This window comes from Colletes gigas, unplaced genomic scaffold (genome assembly GCF_013123115.1).
Source record: "Colletes gigas isolate AHSC1104 unplaced genomic scaffold, ASM1312311v1 Colletes_gigas_Sc00005, whole genome shotgun sequence".
NCBI classification, from domain to species: Eukaryota; Metazoa; Arthropoda; class Insecta; order Hymenoptera; family Colletidae; genus Colletes; species Colletes gigas.
Genome location: NW_025106634.1, coordinates 6,755,916 through 6,777,340, shown reverse-complemented (window position 1 = coordinate 6,777,340; position 21,425 = coordinate 6,755,916). Strand labels below are relative to the sequence as shown.

The 21,425-nt window shown below is 46.7% G+C and overlaps 2 protein-coding genes across 4 annotated transcripts in view; both read left to right on the top strand.

Moving 5' to 3' along the window:
- The window catches only part of LOC122395313 (potassium voltage-gated channel protein Shaker), a 147,988-nt gene that overhangs the window by 35,867 nt on the left and 90,696 nt on the right, over positions 1-21,425 (top strand). The window contains exon 1 of one of the 3 annotated variants that reach the window (XM_043392756.1): positions 18,991-19,484. The exons of the other annotated variants lie outside the window; for them this stretch is intronic. Coding sequence (XP_043248691.1) covers positions 19,390-19,484 — 95 coding nt within the window. The 5' untranslated portion in view covers positions 18,991-19,389. Of the gene's footprint in view, positions 1-18,990; positions 19,485-21,425 lie in introns of those variants that run through there. 3 annotated transcript variants of the gene reach the window in all.
- Positions 11,915-13,725, top strand: LOC122395315. Its single transcript, XM_043392760.1, has 2 exons — positions 11,915-12,315; positions 13,595-13,725. Exons 1-2 carry the CDS (start codon positions 11,915-11,917, stop codon positions 13,683-13,685), a joined length of 492 nt encoding a protein of 163 aa, XP_043248695.1. The 3' UTR covers positions 13,686-13,725.

Below are 21,425 nucleotides of genomic sequence, written 5' to 3'. Positions count from 1 at the left end.
CATTCAAATATAGATGGAAGCATTAGACGCGAGAAATTGCACGTGGATATTAGTTCCATCGACGATATATTCATAGAACTGCTTTTCAATGATACGGACAAGTTAAGATTGCTATACTGCAGACTGGTTAGACCAATCATGGAATATCGCTAATCTGATCCCCTTACTACCTAAATTCAGGCTATATAATTTTAAAGTTTGCGATCTTTTCAATCAGTGAGACTTTCATAATAATTTTGTTTTTTTCTTCAATGAAATAATTCAATTTTCATTTAACATAAAATAATATAAAAATTATTAAACAAAATTACAGTTTTAATAATAGTCCATAAATTTTTTTTTCACGCGCTTTTAAGGTGAAATATAATTTTTCGCGTCAAAGTCGCTGTTTTCGAGCACTGTGCGTCGTTGACAAAGATTTTCGAGGCGTCTGCGGCTGGTTCCCCGTCTTCCTACGCCCACTCGTGAATCGTGGTGGAATTTTGGAGCTCGAAGCGTCAGCCAGTGCCGAACGAGTTCATCGTTTTACCTGGGATTCGATGGTTCCTTCTCGCGGGGCGCAGTCTTCCGAATTCGACCCAATTGCTCGGTTGCTCGGGAAATGCTGGATGAAATCTCGCGTCTCAGCGGCGCATCTAGCAGTGTCACTGGCGAATTAAGGGCGGGATATAGATAGAATCGGAAAAGAGGAGGTGGAGGCGCAGGAAAACCGATGAGCGATACGCGCCGCCGGGAATCGAACCGGTTGCTCGCGACTTCGCGATAATCGAAGATCGCGTGATTATCGGGGACGCGCCAAGTTTCGAAAAGTGCCGATAGTTCACGGTTTGCGCGCGAAATCATCGTACACGACGAAAGGTACCGTGGATCTTCTTTGTTTCTTTTGTGCATCGAGCAATGAGAACGCCACGAGGAGCAACGTTTCGAGATCCCCGTTACTCCTTTCGTAAATTGTCCGGGAATTTTTTATGGCGTTCCATCCCGGCTACTTTGTCTTTCGAGTGTCCTCGCGTAAAGACGGATTCCCGGAGGTTCAGTTCCCCTCGTTTTTAATGGGCCCTCTCCGCGCGTCGAAAGTTACGTTGAACTTGTCCGGGCGTAACTTCCCTTGAATGATTAATCACGATGCACGCTGGAATGAGAGGCGCTCTTCTCGGTATGAGGATGTTGCCGCGCCGTCGACGGATATCTCCCGAGCGCAGGAAAAGGTAACCGGTTTTTTGCTTTCGAACGACCTCTTTTATCCCTGCTACACGCGCCCGTTACGCGGTAACGCTTCTTTCGCGCGCGGTTTCCAAATAACTGGAGAATTTTCCATCGATCGTCGACGATCAACGCACTCGACGTGGCTTCTTATGGATTTACGCACCGACGCTCAACCCTTTTCCCAACTAGGCCAAAAGAAATCAAACCGAGACTCTGCGATAAATTTCTAATAGGTTGCTGAGAAACAAAACTTTGATCGTGGCTAGTGTTTTCGATACGTGGAATATTGGGTTCATCCATTGTTAAATGGCAGGTTTTATAAGCTAATTAGAAAGCAAAGCTAGGCTAAACGAAATCAAATGAGACTCTGTGATCTAATTGGTTCCTGAGAAACGAAACTTCAATCGTGGATAGTGTTTTTTGAATATTTTATCGGTCTACTGGGTTGGTTAAGTGGCAGATTTTATAAGCTAATTAGAAAGCAAAGCTTCCAAACGTTCTAGTATATTTTATTCTTGAACGTAAGGTTCACCTTCGTCAATCTCGATAAGATTCGTCGTAAACTCAGAGTCACGAACGCTACGCCGAGGTCGTGGTCGGCCATCGCGAATCGAGGGTCAGTTTTCTCTATCACCTTCGGGTTTAAGCACTGTCTTGACTGTCGCATGCAACAGAATATTAAAAACAATTCTACCGTTTGTCTCTGTGACCTTTTTTAAAGAACTTATATACTTCCATTGTGTCTCGATTCGAATTTAACGAGAATTCTCTTCGGCAAACGTGAACCTCGCGTTGTTAGCCAATCCCAAATGCAACGTAGACAATAAATACATAAATAGACCGCAGAGTCCAATTTTAGATCCGTTGGTTTCGGGACACAGATATTTCATACACAACAACCCGATACAAAGATAGCTTGTATCGACAAAACGGATGGGTACCAGCGTAGATTTTATTTAAAACAAAAGTGTTTTGGCGATTTCTGAAAAATGGGAGATATCGATAGAAGTATCTATGTTCGATGTCGGTGGATATTTTTTATAGAAAAATGGAATTCGACGTCTGCGTTTAATTTTTGTCACACGGTGCTCGATCTCTTGGAGCCATCGATGCCCCTTAAACTTGAGATAAATATAGAATATTAGAGAAATTAGAATTCGGTGGAAGCGAATGCACGATACCGTTCCAGGGAGCTTCTGCCATCTGACGCCGGGTTCTGGGAAACCGATAAAGGACGCTTCCAACCTTGTCGACGGCTATGCAAACGCTAGATAACAATCGTAGTACCATTGTTTAATAATATAGGAAATAGTTATGCATTTGCATTCATTGAAAATACAGATCGCAGGCTCATAAGCTAAGCCCATTGATCCACTTACAGAAACACACAAGTGACCGGCTTCTAAAACTAGTTAAAAATACATTATCTGCTAAACAGACCAGTATGTTGTTATTGATACACTCGTGCTACTGATAGGAGATTGCATCTATTCGCTATGATAATTGCTATGGTTTTATTGTTTAGAATTAATACCTGCTACCCAAACGAATCAATATTACAGGATCCAATCAATTTTATGCAAAAAACAAAAAATTACGATCGAAACTAGAGGATCGATTTCCATTCGCTAGATTTACAAACACTGTATATCTATCAATTTTTCTTTAATTAAATATTTCTGTAATTTCAAACACGGTGCCTGAAACCCGTCAAAATGGCGTGTTGCATGAATCTCGGCGTTAGGGGTAATTAAGCCCGAAGGGTCTTGAATAGCGTGGGTGGGGATGTTAGGGAAAGTGTCGAGCTAGAAGCCCAGAGAGCTTTGGTTATATTTCAGCCATTGTTTCCGCAAATCCGAGACGATAAAGGCCAGACCCTCGGGGGGATATCCGACGTTAATTCGAAACATAATCCCCCGACTGCTCGATGTCGCTTCTCCCCCCCTAATATTATACTTTTCTCTCATGGAACGCGACTATTACATAGAACGTTTGCTTCGCGTTGCGTTTAACCGCGCGACAACCCGATAGATTTCACGGACGTTCGTCATAGGGAACTCGAATCGTGGGAGGAACAAACCCAGCTGGCATACGCGTTTAAATTGATTGGATAGTTTGCGGTTGGGTCAATCTCCGTGTAGGCGTCGATTGCTCTTCAAGATGAACAGCTCGCGCAGAGATGGAACGTCGTTTGGTACGTTTCATTCAGTTTCGTTGGGAATTTGGCAACTGATTTTCTGGCAGCTGTCCTAGGCACTCCACCGCTTCCGTATTGTTCCGATCGTTTCGCAAAAATTACCTGCGTAAAGGATCACGCGTTCCTCGAACAGTTTTTTTTTTACACCTTTCGAAAGAGGCTTTCTTCGTACATCGTTCGAAGCTTTCGACGAATTTCGTAAAATTGTTCTCGGAACAATACAAAACGCTACGTTCGCTGTAATTTCCGTTTCGATGGTGGTACTCTTGCGCTGTTTTTCCACGTGTACCACCGAACACATTATCGTGTGTGTTCAGGATATTTTGTTCGTACAAGCAATGTCGTGAGCGAGAATTTAATGAATACCGGTTAAGGAAAGAAAAAGGGGCAACTGAACTGTGCAGTATTGACCCGGGTAGGAGATTGCCTGCTGGTAATCGCGATATTTCCCCTCTCGTGCAACCTGTAATGGACATTCTTGTGCATTTACTCTGGCTACGCGTGTCTACGTGCTCCTTTGTTGATCATTATATTAATCGTCGACAGCCTGACGGTTTACAGAAACATCATCCGTCGTTTTTCTCGCTATATTATTTCGACTTCACCACCGACACTTGAACCGTGTTCTTTGGACGGTTCGTAAACAACGCGACGTAATTTTAGGCGTGATTTCTTTTCTAACGATAAATCACGATGATACTCTGCGATCCCTTTAGGACTTTATTCGACGGTTCTGCATCGTGAACCATTTATTTTCTCCCAAGAATCGGGGTTAGGTTTAATAACAGCAGTTTCGTTACACTTTGCTACCTCCTTAGGAATTCATATATTCGTCGCATGCGTCGTGCACTTTTAATTCTACCTGCGTAACAAATACGTTAAACAATATAAGCGAATTAATAACAGGATGACGTGTCTGACTCGTTACAAACGAGGCTACTTACTCGTTATCGAGTCTTCTTTATTCAAATCAACACGTTTTTACATTCACAGTGTGTTCGTAAAACAAATCTAAAAAATCTTCTTTCTCGTGGTCGTTTCTTGTAAAAACAAATTTGAGCAAAATTAAATAGCACGCGTTTGAAGGATTATTTGAAATGAAATCGTGCGTCAAGGGGTTGAAATCCACGTTCGATGTATGTCAGCCTGTACGCGGGTTGTCAATGGTTTCGCCTTAGCCTTGTTAGCACGTGTAGTTCGTAACGGCCGAGAAACACCTTGATTCTCGTTGCTTTGGCACCCATTGAGAGTTACGACGCCGCCAACCGTGCAACACCGAGCGAAATTGGAACGTGTACGATTGTTTGCTATTTCCATATTTCCCCGAGCAACGCTTTCATAATTACCACATACGCGTGTACGCTTGTACCTGTGCGCATATATTAATTACGCGAAAGTACCCAAAGAGCAGGCCGTAAAATAATTTCGAATATTCGAGGCGTTCTTACAAAACGATATTTCAACGTTCGATCGCCGATGTGTTGGGTTTGTACATCCTTTGATGTAATACGTGCTTTTTGAAGGAATATAGAGAACCGCTAAACAAGTCCAAACTAAACAGGTTAGCTTGGGCAAGATTATTGTATAATGACGTTCGAGTGTTGGAATATGGAATATACTAATTGTAGAATTTCAAGACAATTTATATAGTTATTGATTTATCAATAATCTTGACAAAATTCGGGCATAGTGATGAGAAGTAACTGGAGTGGGACTGCCCAGTTCTACGGTGGTGAATTCTTTCAATACAGTCTATGTGGGTGAGGTAATAGGGGGGCAATATTCAAGGTTTAGAAGAACTAGAGTGTTGACGTTCTTTTAATGATTATTAATTATTAGAAATTTGCCTTTGGGGTGAAAGAATTGAGTTGGTGTCTGGTTAGATCCGAGCGTGGGTGGTTTAATCGGTAGGATCACTCTGTATCAGCGTCGATGCGCAGAGTGTGTCGTGCATGCCCGACAAACTCGAATACTGGGGCACGGGGCATTAAACAGGTGACTGGGGTCGGCGACACGCGGCACACGGTTACGGAGCGCCGCGACGCCCTGCAGGCGGCCGTTCCACAAACCCGCCGCCCCCAGGGTAAACTTTCTGTTACGTGCCGACGTTGGCCTATAGCATGTGTTACTTAGTCCCTGCCTGAAATTCAATGGCGTAGATCACCGTCGAATTTGTTCGAACTTAAAGAAACTCCATCTCGAAACCCCTTTTAATTTCAATCGCAGAATTTGCCCCGAAAGCAATCGGTACGACGTGCTATTTATTAAGGTCGACGTTTGGTTCGCTTATCGCGTCCTCGTTTGTCCGCGAGACTTCCGGAGCGGAAGACCAGAACAGGGGACAAGTCCCTCTAGGCAGGAACCGCCGAAACGACGCGTTGATCCAAAACGAGTTCCTCGAGAGCTTTCCTGGCGACCTTCTTCGGGAATCGATGTTGCCCCTGTTAGGTCGACCCAATTTCTCGGATACGAGAGTAACACGCGACACACAGGTACGAGCGACGAAAACAAATTCTTAACGGCTGACCCCTACGCCTTTGCAAAGGTTCGCGACACGAATACACGCGTCGAGGAAAGGGTCAAACCGCGTCAAATCGATCTCCGATCTTCGAAAATTCAACAAAGCCCATTTATCCAAAGCTCAATAACAGTTAAATACATAAATTAAGAAGTCTCTATTTGCTCCCTCTGGTCCGTTCTCAAACACCTGTTACTCTCCATATTGAAGGGCGTGTATAGATCGTGGATTTTTCTTCTAAATTCCAGAGAACGCATAATCATGATCGGTTCTAGCCATTTGGTGACCAACCTTATATGCTAAGAAACGCAAAAATTTATGCTGACTCCTTTCTAATTATTGCTTATACTTGATCAAGTAATACGTCCTGTATATCGTAGAATTTATAGTGATAATCACCATTGTAACTTCGTAGTCTCCTTTCGCGTATTTGAGATCGATGTATCTCCTGTGTAAATTACACGCAATTGCGCCTCTTTTCTTTTTCGTAAATGATGTTTACCTGTTAAACAAATAAATAATTTGTTCTGTACATCGTATTCTTACGTCGAGAAAGAGTCGTGTGACGCGTATGGTGCATCCACAGGAGATTAGGGGTAAACCGTATTATTTTTAAACTCGTAACGTTCCGCGATCGAACCGATCGACGTCCAGGTGAAGGCAGGTGGCAGCGGTGATCGATCGTAAGGCAAAAGTCGGGAATCGGATCAAGTCCATCGGTGGCGAACGGTCGACCGACCGGCTGACCAACCACGGATACGCCTGCTGGCTGCCGCAATCCAGCTCGTGTACGCCGGGTCAGCAGAGAGTCAGTCATACCGACGCCGTGCTACCATTCGCGTCACTCGTTGCTCGAATCCCGAGGAACGGTTCTTCAGGAAGTCAACGCGAGAGAGAGAGAGAGAGAGAGACGTCCAACGCGGACGTGAACCGAGAAGTCTGGCACGCGAGAGAATCCTGCTCTGATCGTCGCCTCCCGTGGATGCCACCCACGCATCTTAATCCGAACGTTGATCGCTCGGTCACGTGACCACGGGTGGGTAGAAGACCGCGGATCCCACCGAGTTTGACTGTTATTGGTATGAGTGTTGTCGAGCCATCTTCATCTCAGAGTGCGTTGCAAATTGAACTATCCTCCTCTCTAGGATCTTCTAACCACGATTCGTGTCGTTTGGACGGGTCCCTCGAGACCCAGAAACCCTTGTTTCGGACCTTGCCCCGTCCAAAGGATCTTCCAAACTCTGGCAAATCGTTCCCCATCGTTCGAACTACTTCCCTTTCAATTTGAAACTCGAGGATACGTCGCGCGTGTTCGACGAAATTTTGGCGGGAATTTCCAGAGGATCGTGACCAAACACCACCGTGTGTCGTTGACTTCGAAACCTCGTTTCCAAAGTGGGCTGCAAAGAACAATCAATCTCAGCAGCCGCTAGTCGGCTCGCGAATTTCTAAAGTATTATTTCAGCCTGTCGTGTTATCGCTCGATCGGTCGTGGCTCTTGTTTAAAACGAACGCGCGAATAACGCGAGCGAAATTAATTGGCGATTCGATCACGCTTGTCGTTCGGAACCGGTGACCCGCGCGGGGAGAGATTTAAATGCGAAAGGCCCTCGATTTCCCTCGATATCCGAAAATAATCACCGCCTCGTGTCGTTCTATATCGTCGCGATTAGAATTTGCGTTTCGACGGAATCCGATTGAATGATGGAAATGCCGGGCGAGGGGTAAAACAACAGTAATTTCGTGTTGGATAAATGTCCTGCAAAATCAACTCTGTGTTCCGGTAATTTCTCCATCGTACGTAGCAGGTGTTTTATTTTAAAATATACGTTATTATTGTGAGTATTCTTGTTGAACGATGCAGTCAAAATACAGCGAGTTACGATAGGCTCGTAGCTTTGGAGAACGAGGAGTAGCAAGGGAAAGTAGATCGTATATGGTCAGACATGTAGCAAGGGAAAATAGACCGTATATGGTCAGACATACATCAAAACCCATATCTTGGAAACTATATTCGGGTTAAAATTAATTCACCCTTATAAAATTAACAAAATTACACGCGTACCAAAGACTATGTTACGCACTTTTATCGAAACCTCCAACACGTGCATAATTTTACCGGAAAGCGAGCACAGTTATTGCAATTTATACTTTTATTGTCCTATAAACGTACGATATCGTATGTGTAGAGGATCGAGAGTTCGGAGAAGTTTACGTTATGAATGCGGTTCACCCGTCCGTTTATGGTATGAATATATGTATAGAGGTGCAATGGAAAAGATCAAAAGGTACCAATATTCGAGCGGGAACTGTATACGATAGATACGAGAACCGTTTTTATCGCATTAAAGGTGTTTTTTCCAATTTTCAACAACCGTTCAAACAATATTCGAGTGTTCCATTAAAAAAAAAACAACTTTGAAAATTGTACGAGTAAAAAAGTCATAAATGCAATTTCTATATATTCGATTTGCTTGCAAAATGGCCCTCAAAGTGGTTAACCACTGGTCGAACACGCCTGGTATATCGCCGCATAACTGGCGTAACAGTTTTCAGCCTCTGTAACGGTTCGAATCGTCCAGTTCAAGGGCACATGGCGCGCATCGATTTCGAAATTTCCCCGATCGAGTGCAAGAGAACTATTAAGAGCCGGCGCGCAGGAGCAGCGCGCTCGGAATCGAGGTTAGCGTGCCGACGAAACTGGATCCTTTCTTCGTTTTCTGGTATTGACCCGCGCTCGTGGCGCGCTACGCCCCCGCCATCTCGCGGACCGTCCTTCCACCACGCGGGAAAACAAGTTTCGGCGGGAAACCAAGCACCCCAACCGAATTTACACCTCATCGTTTCGAACGATCGTCCCGGACGATTCGTCCACGGCAAAGAGTATATTCTTTTCGTTCTCGTTTCTTCCAAAGTGAACATCGAAAACGAGCAGCGAACAAAGCGGAACCGACCCCTATTTTTCGCGAAACGAACGGTGAAACTGCAGCGACGAATCGTTGTCATCTTTCTTGGTCCCAAGAGCAACGAAAGGTGCCTTTTTCTGGGAAAACAGACGCAAAACCCAAACAGCGACGGTGAACGATCTCCGCGAAAGTAAAACAGTGGTGTTTACGTGGTCATACGTCTTCCAGACGATGGGAATTCGAGCGGACCAGACTGGACGTTCGCCAGCCCTCTCTAACGGTGCCAACCACGACCACTCTCACCGTCGCGATAGTTCGCTTTCTCCCGGACCTTCCCAACTACAACTTTTCTCCCGCGCGCTTCGTTACTTGTCTCGCGGTGCAATCGTCTCGAGTATAGCAAGGAGTCGAGCTCCTTTGTGCAACTTTTGGGTCGCGATGTTGGCTGCTGGTACTCTGTCGGTTATTACTTGGATACTTCTCTGTGGTGCATACATTCGAACGCGAATAGCAGCGCGTATTGTCGGGACCCCTTAGGATGTCGTTGAATGCACTGCTTGCGTCCGAGATTGCCGCGGCGGTATTGTCGGCCGGAAGGGACGTAGTAAAATCCTCGAGGCGCACTCGAATCGTATGCAAAGCGATGTCCTTGTTGGCACAAGACAAGAAACGGGTTTTACGGCGCTCGTTCCAGGGCTGCGTTTAGTTGATTGTAAAACGTATACCGAATTCGGCCCTGGCCTCTTAACCTCGCCACTCGAGAGGGCTACCATTCACGCTTCAATGTTTTTACATATTCGCTCTGCATCCCCTCCATCGGCGGTACGGTTCCTTTCGCTCGAATTAATCCGTTTGCAAAACGATCTTGGTAACTTGGTATCGAGTCGGTCGTAGGCATTAAAGGGGGTCTAATTGGTCTAGATTTTTAGAGTGCTCGAATTAATTTATAGAGTACCCCTTTGGAGCATCAATCGCCTGGCTCGAGACAAAACTTTCCTTACCTCGTTTTCGAAGGAAAAAGTATGCACGATCCATAAGAATGTGACGAAATAGAAGCAGCGTTCGCGTGTTGGCGAATAGCTGATACTTATACCGTCTCCACGTTCGACTGCATCTAGGCTGGAACTTGAATATGTACTGGTGCCTCTCATAGTAGACTTAATGCTATATTCTATCCGTCTCGTGTCTTCTTTTCGGTGCTGCCACCGCGCGGTGCCCCTCGGAACCGAGTTTATTTTCGTTTAGGGGGTGGAGAAAGGCGCGGATGGCGGTTAATCGCTTCACCGTGTGTCTGCGCGAGGCCAGGTGTAAATGGATGTTCGAATCGCCCACCTCCCACCGCCCGACGGCTAGTTCACGTGTTTAACGATTAAATATTTCAGTCGTCTCCGGAGGGAGAAAGCAAAACTATCCGTGTACAGTTTAAATCTCTCAAGATTTCGCTTCTTCGCAAATATTCGCTGCATGCCTCTCCGCGAACTTTCAACGTTTCAAGGTCGCGTCAATATTACCCTACTTTTTAATTCAATCTTTCAATCCACCCGTCCACGTCCATCGCTTTCTATAATTACGTTTAACCGTATCTGTTTTAACGCGTCGGTATTTATTCGAGTTTGAAACGTAATGAAAATTAATCGATCTCGTGGGACGATTAGCGATCAGGGGAGGATGGTGTCGAATTCGCGGATAACTAATTGAGTAAAGTTGGCACGGTTTCGCGGATTCGCGAACATCGTTTAGTCCTTATCAGAATTCCGTTGGTATTTCCTGAAGCTGACTCGAACCTCATTAAGGACACACGGGACGCGACATCGAGCGATTCCTTGATCGGATGCGCGCGCCACTTCAACTTGGTATCTTCGTTCAATCCGATCGGTATCGAATTGCTCTTTTCAACCACGTTGGATCCCTCTTATTCTTCGAACCCGTCTCCTTTACGGAAACAACTTTCTAATCAAATTCAAACGCTATTAACGGGGGATCAAAGCGTATCATTAACCTTCCGAACCCCCGAGAATCTTTAACAACGAGGCAAGGCAAAGTTTCATTCCACGTTTCGAAAATGGAGATTGTTCGGGGAAACGAGGCGCTAGGGTTTTTAGAGTGCACTTTCTGGTTGCATCGGAACCCACTGTTCCATATTCCACTATGGAAAACGAACTGCATGGTCACCGGTCGGTAGACTCCATAGGTAACGCAGTTACGAAACCCAGGACCGCGTTCGAGCTCTCGTAGGCCCTAGGTGAAATCGTTTTCGCGCAGGGACGAAGCAACGAGAGCAATAATTTGAGATCCACCCCCGTTTTCGATCGAAAAATCTGAACACCGTGGACACCGTGGGGTGAAAAATAAGGTTGTTTTGGATCCGGCGTATTTCGTAGATCCCGGAGACGCGTTGGCGGTGCGCCCGCGAGGAAGTAAAGTCGGGGCTTTCCGTTCGATCGGAAGACGTTTGTAAGGAAAGGTGATTTTGCACCTGGTTCTTTCCGGCGTCGCGTTCTCCGGTGCTGCCACCGGGCGGTATCCAACGAAATCGCGTAGGGCGAGAGTATTCGTGGTGGTGCGCGGAGTGAGTCGGCGTGGTCGCGGAACGGAAGGAAGAGACGGTGTTTGGACATTGGTGTAGACGGTGCACGTTGTCAGGTTTCTCTGGTTCCCGCCTCTCTGTCTCGGTGATCGCTCCTCACGCACGCCACCCTCGTTTCCCCATTCACGGGCTCGTCAGATATTTTCGTAACGAATGAGATCGCACGTGCGTGAGTCGTTGGCGGCGAATGGGTGGCTCGACAGTGGTGTACGTGGTTTGTCGTAACGTGTAAGGATAGTGGAGGGTGCATGAGGTCGAGAGGAGTCGAGAGGACCGCTGGACGGTTCCGTGAACGAGTTGTGCCGCGTCCGCAGGACATTGGACGGCAGCTGGAGGAAGGACGAAGAGGAAGAGGGACAGAGAAGGGGACGGAGACGAAGACGGAGACGGATAGAGGGATAGAGGAAGAGAGAGTGAGAAGGCGCGAGATCGAGAGGAGCACAGCCACGGAGGCAGAGCGATAGAGGTGGAGTGAGAACGGGCGACAATCGAGGATTTGAATGGGTGGGCCGGGAGCTGGTAGGGTTAGCAGGCACGAGCTGAACGCGGTGCCAAAGAGCCACGTCGGTCACGGGGATCGGACCCTCGTAATCGGCGAGCCAGCAGCGCCAGCATCGCAGGGCTGTCGGTGTCACTCGACTCCGGAACGCGCGATCTCGGCATCCGGCCTCGTCCCCGCCCAGTTGCCGCCTTCGCCGCCGCCTCTCGCCTCGCTGCACATCGCCGTCAACAGCTGCGCTGCATTCGGCATCAACAATACCACCGGGACGCCGAACGCGGTCTTGGACGGTACCAAGGCTGCTGCGACCATGTCCTCGCCGCCCAAGCACCGAAGGGGCTTCGACCCCAACGACGTCAACGCCAACGACTATCGCCGTTATCGTCGCGTTAAGACGAGACGGTGAGTTCTTCTCTTGCCTCTCTACCTTGTCTTTCTTATATATTATACGTCTGATCGGATACCACCTGTACCCGGCTGATCCACGCCGGGCCGAGTCACGCGACCATACACCCTCGACCCTCGGGCACACATCATCAAATACTTGGAGACGCAACTGGGTCTGTCATGGCCCATCTTCGATCGCTTGTACTGCAGGGATTCGAGCGTCTTTTTTTCTTAATCGATACGCCAAAGATTTAACCTTTAATGGGGTAGTGTACTTTTATAACGCAAACGTATAGAAGAGTAAAAAAAAAAGATTCATTGTTGGGAATACAAATTTTTAAATGTTTTAAACTTTTGTGATTCATAGTTTATCATTTCCTCGATTCTGCGATAATAAACACAAATGGGTCTCTCAGCCCTACTTTTAAGGTTGCGATCTCAGTATTTCTAAACAAGAACAAAGGCTACTATCTTGTAAGGCTACTTCCAAAGGCCTTGTGTGCTTGAGGGTAAAAACGCTCCTTGACAGAACTCGTGTCTATTGAAAGACTTCAAGGTTCGATTCGTGTCAACCAATTCGTATAAAAAGCAAACGGAGTGTCTCGCGACTCGGCCCGAACGTTTTCTACCTGCCTAAACCTTGTTTTCATGTACTGCCTCGTAACCCACAAGCTGCAACCCTCCGATCCTTCGTGTGTTCGCGAGCAGAGCCGCGGTTCCGATCGTCGGTCGTTGACCGTCCGCCGAATTCGGCTTGAAATTCTATAATCGGTGTCTCTGAATAATTAACGGCGGCTCCGCTTGCTCCCGATCGCGAATATTCGGCCGCGTCGTCGGAAATCGCCGGTGACTATCCGCCTTCGAGAATCGTAACTGGAAAACCCACGTGCACGACGATGCGATAATTACGTTTCCGGGGGAAACACGTTGCCCGCTTCGACTCACGTATTTTCCCGACAATCTGCCACGCTTCACGCATACACAATCGCCTCTAGAAATGTCTCATCGATCTCTATCGGTCGCGTAACAGCGCGACTTTACAGCACGGTCCGCTCATCGATCGAATTTTCCCCTGGAATTTCCGCGAAACTTCCCTAATCGCGATACGATTCGATTTCCGTTGTTCCGCATGCGATTTTCGATTCGTACGAAGATCTCTCTCGAGGGCGGAATGCACGACGAACACGGCCGAAGCATGATCCGTGGCCCTGTCCCGAACTCCCGTCCGGAAGACGTGTGTCTTCCAGCCTTTTTCACGCAGCTTCCACTGATCGCGAATGCACAATGTTCACAGAGGCTTTGTATGTACCACACCGTGGCCTTGGGCGCCGGACACAGACCTCCCCGACATCCCCCGACATATATCCATCAGCACGAGGCATTAAAAAAACATACACACAAGCTTGCGATGTTCGATGTTGGACCGCTTTACTGGTTGTGCCCCTGTCACGAACAAAATGCGACGAAAGTCAAACGAAATACGGATAATAGAACGCCTCGCGATACCTGTGCGCATCGTGGATAGAATACGGTATCGAGGGCGAGCGTTACTCTCGATCGGAACGACGGGCACGACGAACGAAAAAAAAATCAAATAAAAAAAAAAAAAGAAAAAGAGCGGAATATTGGGTCTCGTCGCTCTCTCCCGATGCTTTCGAGGCTTGGAATGCGATGCAATGGAATGGAATGAAACGGAATGAAGAGCCTTGCACCTTGGACGATAAAGCTTTCACGCACTACTCGATTACCGGTAGCGTGGACCCGGGGGAAGGGGCGAACGTTCTCTTCTCCATCGCGACGAGTACCTGGAATGCTTAGTTCGATGTGTCGAGCCGAAAGAGAATTGGCTTCCGTCCGTGAAACGTGCGAGGAAACGCAGGAAATCGGAATCGAAACGCTCCGGAACCTGGCCTTCGTTCCTCCCCTAGTCCCTTTCAACCCCTTCGCGCTGAGAGAAACGCTCCACGAACGAATCTCACGAAATACCTACAATTTTCCCCCCCATTTTACACCTATTTTTTGCAGACGATTTTTACTCGCGACGTTTGAAAGTTTTTCTTTCGGTGTTTTGCGGCAATAAACGCGTTTGGGACCATCCTGTGTTGCTCCGAGAAGATCAAGCTTATTTGATCCAAATTGCATGCGTTGTTTTCAGTAAGATTGTGCACGTGTGTGTTGGACGGATGATTTTTACGCGCGCGATTATGGTCGGCGCAGACGGAGGGTGCATGAACGCGCCACGAGGGTCGACACGCACTGCAGTCGACGCGTGCAAATGAGAAACGTGCGTCATCCGCCCTCGCCGGCGGCGAATACGTTTGATAATTAATACTTCGGCGCTAAACTGGTTAATTAATTAAATCCGTTGGCGGATTCGTTTCGTACGAATTCACGCTTGGATCGAGTGCGAGTATGCTGGACGAGCACGGACTCGATATCGATATTCCGATTTTTACTGATTAAATACACATTAATACAGAAAGAGATGCAAGTATAGTTACGTAACGAAGATCGAATGATACGAAGTATGAGACTGACTGTGAATAATTACAAAAAGATATCAAGTAAAGAATGATGATTCAGTATTCGCGTGAGTGAGGGTTCGATGGTGTTCTATGTGAAATAATTCAAAACGAGTATTCTGGAAGTCTGAACATTTCAATGATGTTAACAAAGAGTAAGTCAGCTAAATTTGGTTAGAACGTAATCGTAATTACGAGAATATCTATAAAAATTTCTGTTGTGGTCCTTGGAGAGCGTGAATATAGGTATTGTAGGGACCAGATATTGTGTACCAATGGAATGTAAAGCGTCGACAATATTTAGTTAAATATATATACACCTGTTGGTAGTTGGAATTTTGATCGTTTGGTATTCGTTGCTCTCGTTCCCTGCATCGAATCCGAAAGTCGATACTTTTATTTCCAGAATCGTAAGAAAGTTTAATGCGATTTAATCGCTATTAAATATCATAAGTCGCGCATCGAGCGCACCACACCCTCCAACTCCGCTTGTACACACGTGCGCGCGCGATCGCCTGCATACGTATAAGGCCAGACAAGAATAGGATGACGGTACCTGCAACCAAGAGTCTCCAATCGCACGATCGATCGAACATTCTCAGTCAGTTACAGGGTTCGGTAATTGGAACGCCAGACCGTTCGATAAATATGAATGAGCCATCGCTGGTCGGCCGAAAAATCTTTTTTAACTTCGAATCGACCGTTTACAGTTCTACTTTTTAATTGTTCTCGTTGACGGAGTCGCGCGATTGAGAACCGCGAGGACGTAAAGATCGTTGGAAAATACCCTGGGCGCATTGTAAATTAATTCGTCTCTCGTGAAATCGCGGGAGCCTCGTCCACCGGTAATGTCGACGGAGAACGTTTTATGACAGGTCAATATCGAACGCGGTTGCCGGAGTAAAAGATGAAAAGGTGCTCCGCTTTGATTTTTTATTAGAACACCGGCGAACGAAGCTCGATTTTCACGAGAAATATATTAACGATGGAAAGTAATATAATTAAGACGAATCTCCATCGAAACACGATTTATTATAATATATCTGTTATCAAGGCGATCTGAGGGGAATATCGAATTTGAAAAGTTTGAAAATTTCGGTCCGGAGGGTACGCTGATGCTTAAAATTCCGCGTAAGCCCCCGAGATCGGATCCGTTGATCGAACCTGATCGACTCAGGCGGTATTTCCACGGGAGATTAACGTCGCGAGGCGTTCCTCGCTGCGAAGAATGGCCGATAATTGAAAATTGAACAGAAGTTACTCGCGTAAGCGACGGGAGACGGCGGGATTAATAATACAAATCGTGGCGTATAAAGTGGAACAGCGTTTCACGGGCCGACTATAGTTGGCCGCGCTGCAACAGTCGCGATCCACGACAATCCTCGCGATGCGTGACCGACTTTTTGCACAAATATAAGGCAGAAGGGGCACAGGGTGGAGTTCCTTCAAAGATTTAATTTGCCCTTTGTGCCTCGAGATTGAATTTACGACGTCAGTGTCGACCAGCGGTCTCGAATCCGCTGAAAAATGGAACCACGCAAATTGGGGCGTCGTTGCCTATCGTCCCTTGGATCCAAAAAGTATTTCTACGCTTGGTTATTCCCTTTTCATGTCTTTTCGAGTTTCTTGAAAACTATTGCAAATATACCACGGACCGTTACGTTGCTAATTTCCCAGAACAATGCTATAAACACCTTGATCGTATATCAAAATCAGAAATCATTCTTTTCAATTTGAGAATTAATTTTTTCGAGTTCCATCCCTTCGTTTCTTGAAAACTATTTCAAATATACCACGGACCATTACGTTGCTAATTTCTTCCTTTCGTTTCCCCAATACGATTTCTCAGAAAAATGCTGTAAACTGGATTTTACGCGTAATTACGTTTATTTGATCGCGGAACGTGTCCCCGGTAAACGATTCTCGCGCCTCGTTCGTTGTCGGTCCTAATTTCTCGTCAAGGCGAGACATGAACGATAGCGAAACCCTAATTCAGCGTTACCTAAGTATGTTTCCCACAAGCCCATTTTTTTAACGGTATCCTTCATTCAGCCGTGATACTTCTTCTCAGTGGTTACAAGCTTTCTGAAGCCTTTTAAGCGTTTGTATTGTAAACCGTTGCCTTTGAGGCAGGCTCGTCGTTGCTCGTCGTTGGCCCCTTCCTTTCTTTCCCCGCGTTCGGATTCTCATTTTCCCGTGCTTTTCCTCCAACAACGAGCCTAATGCTCGGTCGCGGCAGCTTTACGCTCGTGACGTTATTGCTCTCGGTTTTTCAGCGACTGTCGGACGGTGTTTACCACCGGGTCTTCCAATTTCCTTTAATTACTTTCTCCTTCGGAGCGGTTCCCTTTAAATTCGGCCCACGGATGGAATTTCTTACCGATTTATTAAAACAATAAATCGTCAATAAGTCAGTAAACGTCAACAACGTCGGTACGTCACTGAAAATACCACGACGTAGCATCGGTCGGACCAATACTACTCTTCGAGCCTTTGCAGACACGGTAGTTAGCGGTCGGTCGTATGCACGGCTTCAGTTCGCTGTCGTTGAAGATCTGTCTCGGTTCACATATCGATGAACGTATCGCCAGTGTCTCGTTCCTCGTTTTCAACGACTGTTTATGCATCGGAGCTCGCCAGGTCTCGTAATTTCACCGCCGCTCGCCGAATCTCGCTCGTTTCGATGCCCAAAATCCGAATCATCGATTTTTGTAAAGCTCAAAAAATGAATCTGAAATGATATTTCGCGCTCGAGTCGTCGTTGACTTTTGCTTTCGATCGACACATCGGGACGTTGAGACAATTTTCTCCATTCTCGGGGGTTTTTTTTATTTTAGAAAATCACGTTGCAAAACGAAACCATGAACGTTCGTGCGTGGTTGGCAGACTGCGAGCTCTGTGCATAATCGCTGGTCAGACGGTGCTATGACGACTTTCCGTGGGACTATTTAAAATGTCCTGGTAGTGTGATATGGGTTTCAGTGCCCTCGTCTTGGACTCTGTGATCTTGCTCGTGGTTAGCAACATTATTCTACGCTCCATCGGCATCTGTTACGTGTGTCTGCCGTATTCCCTGGTTTTTACCGTATTCGTCGCGAGCGCACTCTACTTGTAAGTACCACTCGCAGTACATTTCGCGAACAGAGGCGTACAGTTGTCGAGAAATTAACGTCGATCCCCAAACTAGATTTCTAAAAAACGTTAAGTCTCTATGATTCGCGTAACTTACCAGAAATTCGTTTCGTAGAACGATGCAGCTTGAACGAAACGACGTGAATTTCTTAACGACTCGCCGAAAACACCGAGGTGCCAAGTATTTTTCGAACGTCTGCGTTCTCCGCGACTTCTTTTCGATTCCACCACACCTTTGTCGTTGGATCGATCGAAAAGAAGTCGTAAAAGAACAGCGAGCGTGCTTAGATCCTTGCAAGAGAATCCTTGGACGTTGAAAGAGGAAGCCGCGGGATCCAATTTTGTCGAAATAATTGCAAGCAACGAGGAAGGCACGGAGCGAAGACGAACGAAAATTCGGTATCCGGGACCGATGCTCGTCGGATAATCGATGTCGCGTAGCGTTCGTCTCGATTAATTTTGTCTGGCCTGTCGGTGAGCTCGAGGCGATACGATTGTCTCTGTTCTCTGCCGCGATTAAAAATACTGGAGGCGGTCTGTTTTTCGACCGGATTAACCCTTTGCGGTCCGACTAGTTTTGCTTTCGAAAGTCTTTGGTCACGAATCGCTGCTTTATTATTGCTCTTAACCCTTAAGTGGATTATTGCCCCCCTCACAAGTTTAAACTAATATCGTATAATATATGTCGATGTAGTTATTTGAAAATTATTTCTTAAAACCGTGCAATTTACTGCAAGACTAAAATTTTCATTTTAAACGATTGTAAACTGCATAAACTATCCAAACTTATTCCTCTTGACGTTTGAACTTGCGAATTAATTTTTCTCGAAAGTTGATATCCATTTACCAATTTGGTAAAAATCAATATTAAGTAAACTAATTCAATTGAGATTGAGAGTCCACTTAAGGGCTAATATCGGTGATACGAGTTGTTATAGCAGGATGGATGATCGCCAACGCGTTGATAGAAGTTTTCGTCCGACTATAGACGGACTCGACTACTTGTCGCTGGCGGGCCGAAAGTAGAGCTCTGTCGGTGTACTCGAAACGCTCGACAAGTTGGGCTGATCGATAAAAATTCGAGTGGGTTCGAATTCGAGCGTGCAGCTTCTTTTTTCGCGCGCTCGAACCGCTTCTGTCAGCTCGAAACGCTCGACAAATTAATTTTAATAACCGCTCGACGTCGATGCTTAACGATACAGCTTCTTTTGTTCGCTTTGTCGGAACGAATCGGAACGCGAAGGGTTGAACGGCGAAGAACGCGATATTAGGGCCAATTAGCTGTTTACGTTAATTCCGGGCGTGAAAGCTGACCGTCTGTAAGGATTCCTCTCTGAATTTAGGCTCCGAGCCGAGATGCGGCTAACACGAAACACTTTTACGCGATGTCTTGCCTAACATCAGCTCAGGGGAGGTTTCGTATGCGCCGGAGAAGATGACGAACTGGATCGAGAAATTGTTGTTCTTGTTGGTGATACTTCCGGGCGGACAGGGTGACCACCGTAATCAGTTGCCACGGCGCAAGAAGCGGTGACCAGTAACACACACGCAACAACGCGCTTATTTTTTTGTTACCTCTGCGTTTACCCTTTGCGCTTTAGCGAACCGCATTAGTCTCATTCGTTCGCGCCTTCTGCTTAACAGTCGACGTAAGGCTGCATTTACGTCATCCTAATTGCGCGTCGTACAGCGACTCTGATACCACTGATCGACGAAAAACAGACAACGGATTATCCGTCCAACGTTGACCAGTTCGAGATCAATCCCCAGTAGTCGTGTCGTTAAATTATCGTACACCATGAGCGATTTCGTCGCTGTACGATGCTGGTTAGGACGCAGCCTAAGGGCGGAATTTCGTTGCACCAAAGACCTAACTGAAACTCGTGGTTCGAGGCTTCTGATTGTAAACCGCGTCCATGAGTGCTTGGATCGAAAGAGAAAGATAATATGTAATTTTGTATAAATTAGGATTCTGAAACTGTGTTGATCTCGATAACGAGTAATCGCGAAACTTGGCATAAAGAACTTACGAGCCGGACTCGGTTAAGTACCGATCGGCTATCGATCTCTAAAGAAAGTCGGTGGGTATACAAACACTCTTGAACATCGTTTACATCTCGAAGACTCGGCCGACATCCGGGATATACGATCCATATAACAGCGAGCGTTATTTTATCAGCGTCGAAGGAAATTCCTTCCTTTGTGCTTCTGAACGGTTTCAGCATCATCATTCCGTCGAATCGTTTTAGTGTCATTAGTTAACTCGCCTTAGAATTGTTGCGTCGGCGATTAAGCGCTAATTACAAGTAGCTTCTGCGTCTGGTAACCACTAATAAGTACCTCCTGACTTCGGTAACTAGTTACACGGTGTAAGCGATTTAACAACATTTATCGTGTAGTTTGTTGGATGAAGGGAAGTTCTAACATACTTGAAACAGAGATCTCCGGTTTACGTAAGAAACAAGAATTTAAAAAAGCTCCGTCGAAAGCGCGTTGCGCGTTTTCCAGGAAGCTTCTCGCGACTCCTGTACAGGTTGGTAAAACAGGTGTCTGCGATCGACGCGAAAGCTCCCTCGTAGCTTCGCAAGCTCTCCAGCAGACGTCGCGTCGAGCGATTTCCACGTTCGTTCCAGAAACGACACGGACTCCACGAGATCCGTTTATCGTTGGAGAACATGTCCGGATCTCCCCTTTCTCCTGGTAACGTTAATTAAGTCTGGGTTTGATCTCTCTTCTCGTTCGAACCGTGGCCAAGGAAAGCTCTTCGTTGTTCGATGACGGTGATTCGAACAGGGGAGCTTCTTGGCGGGATTTCCAGGCCCCGGAAGGAGCAGGTTTCGGGCGGGGCGTCGTTAATCGTCCCCGGTGACCGAAGCACGTACGCCCAGCGTCCAAGATCACACGATTAGGTCAAACGATATTACGGGCAGTTGCGTTGGGAATTACGAGGCGCGTTAGCCTAGGTCGGGGCAAGGGTGCAGCTGCCGAGGCCGAAAATTACCGCTCGGATGATCGAAACGATTCGGCCGGCCGTCGATTAGTCGAGTATCGATCATTCCCGTGAACCAGATGAGAGGGCTGTTAAACCACGCCATCGAGCCGCCTCGCGCGGGCCGGGGTCTGATTACCGAGGATCCTGAATTAGGTCTGGGTCAGAGCAGATAAAAGATTTCCACGTGTCCTAGATTCAAGCTGGTTGCCGCGTTCGGTGCCTGTTATCGTCGATATCGGTGGCTCTCGATACCGGCACTGATCGTCAAAGAAGCTCGGTAAACACGGGAACTCGTACCCCGGACACACAGAATTTGTCCGTTTCGGCCACGATCGACGCTACGTTCCTCCACAGTCCCGTGCAATAAGACGATAAAATTGTGCCCGATGACTTAACCTACTTACTCCGAGTACTTTCCACGTAGTTACCAAGATCGTTCGCGCTTTATTTTCCAACGGAACTTTGGCCGTTTCGAAACT

Coding starts and splice junctions, on each gene's coding strand:
- LOC122395315 (XM_043392760.1), top strand. CDS start 11,915: ATGGGTGGGCCGGGAGCTGGTAGGGTTAGCAGGCACGAGCTGAACGCG. Junction 12,316..13,594: donor CGTCGCGTTAAGACGAGACG/GTGAGTTCTTCT, acceptor CAATGTTCACAG/AGGCTTTGTATGTACCACAC.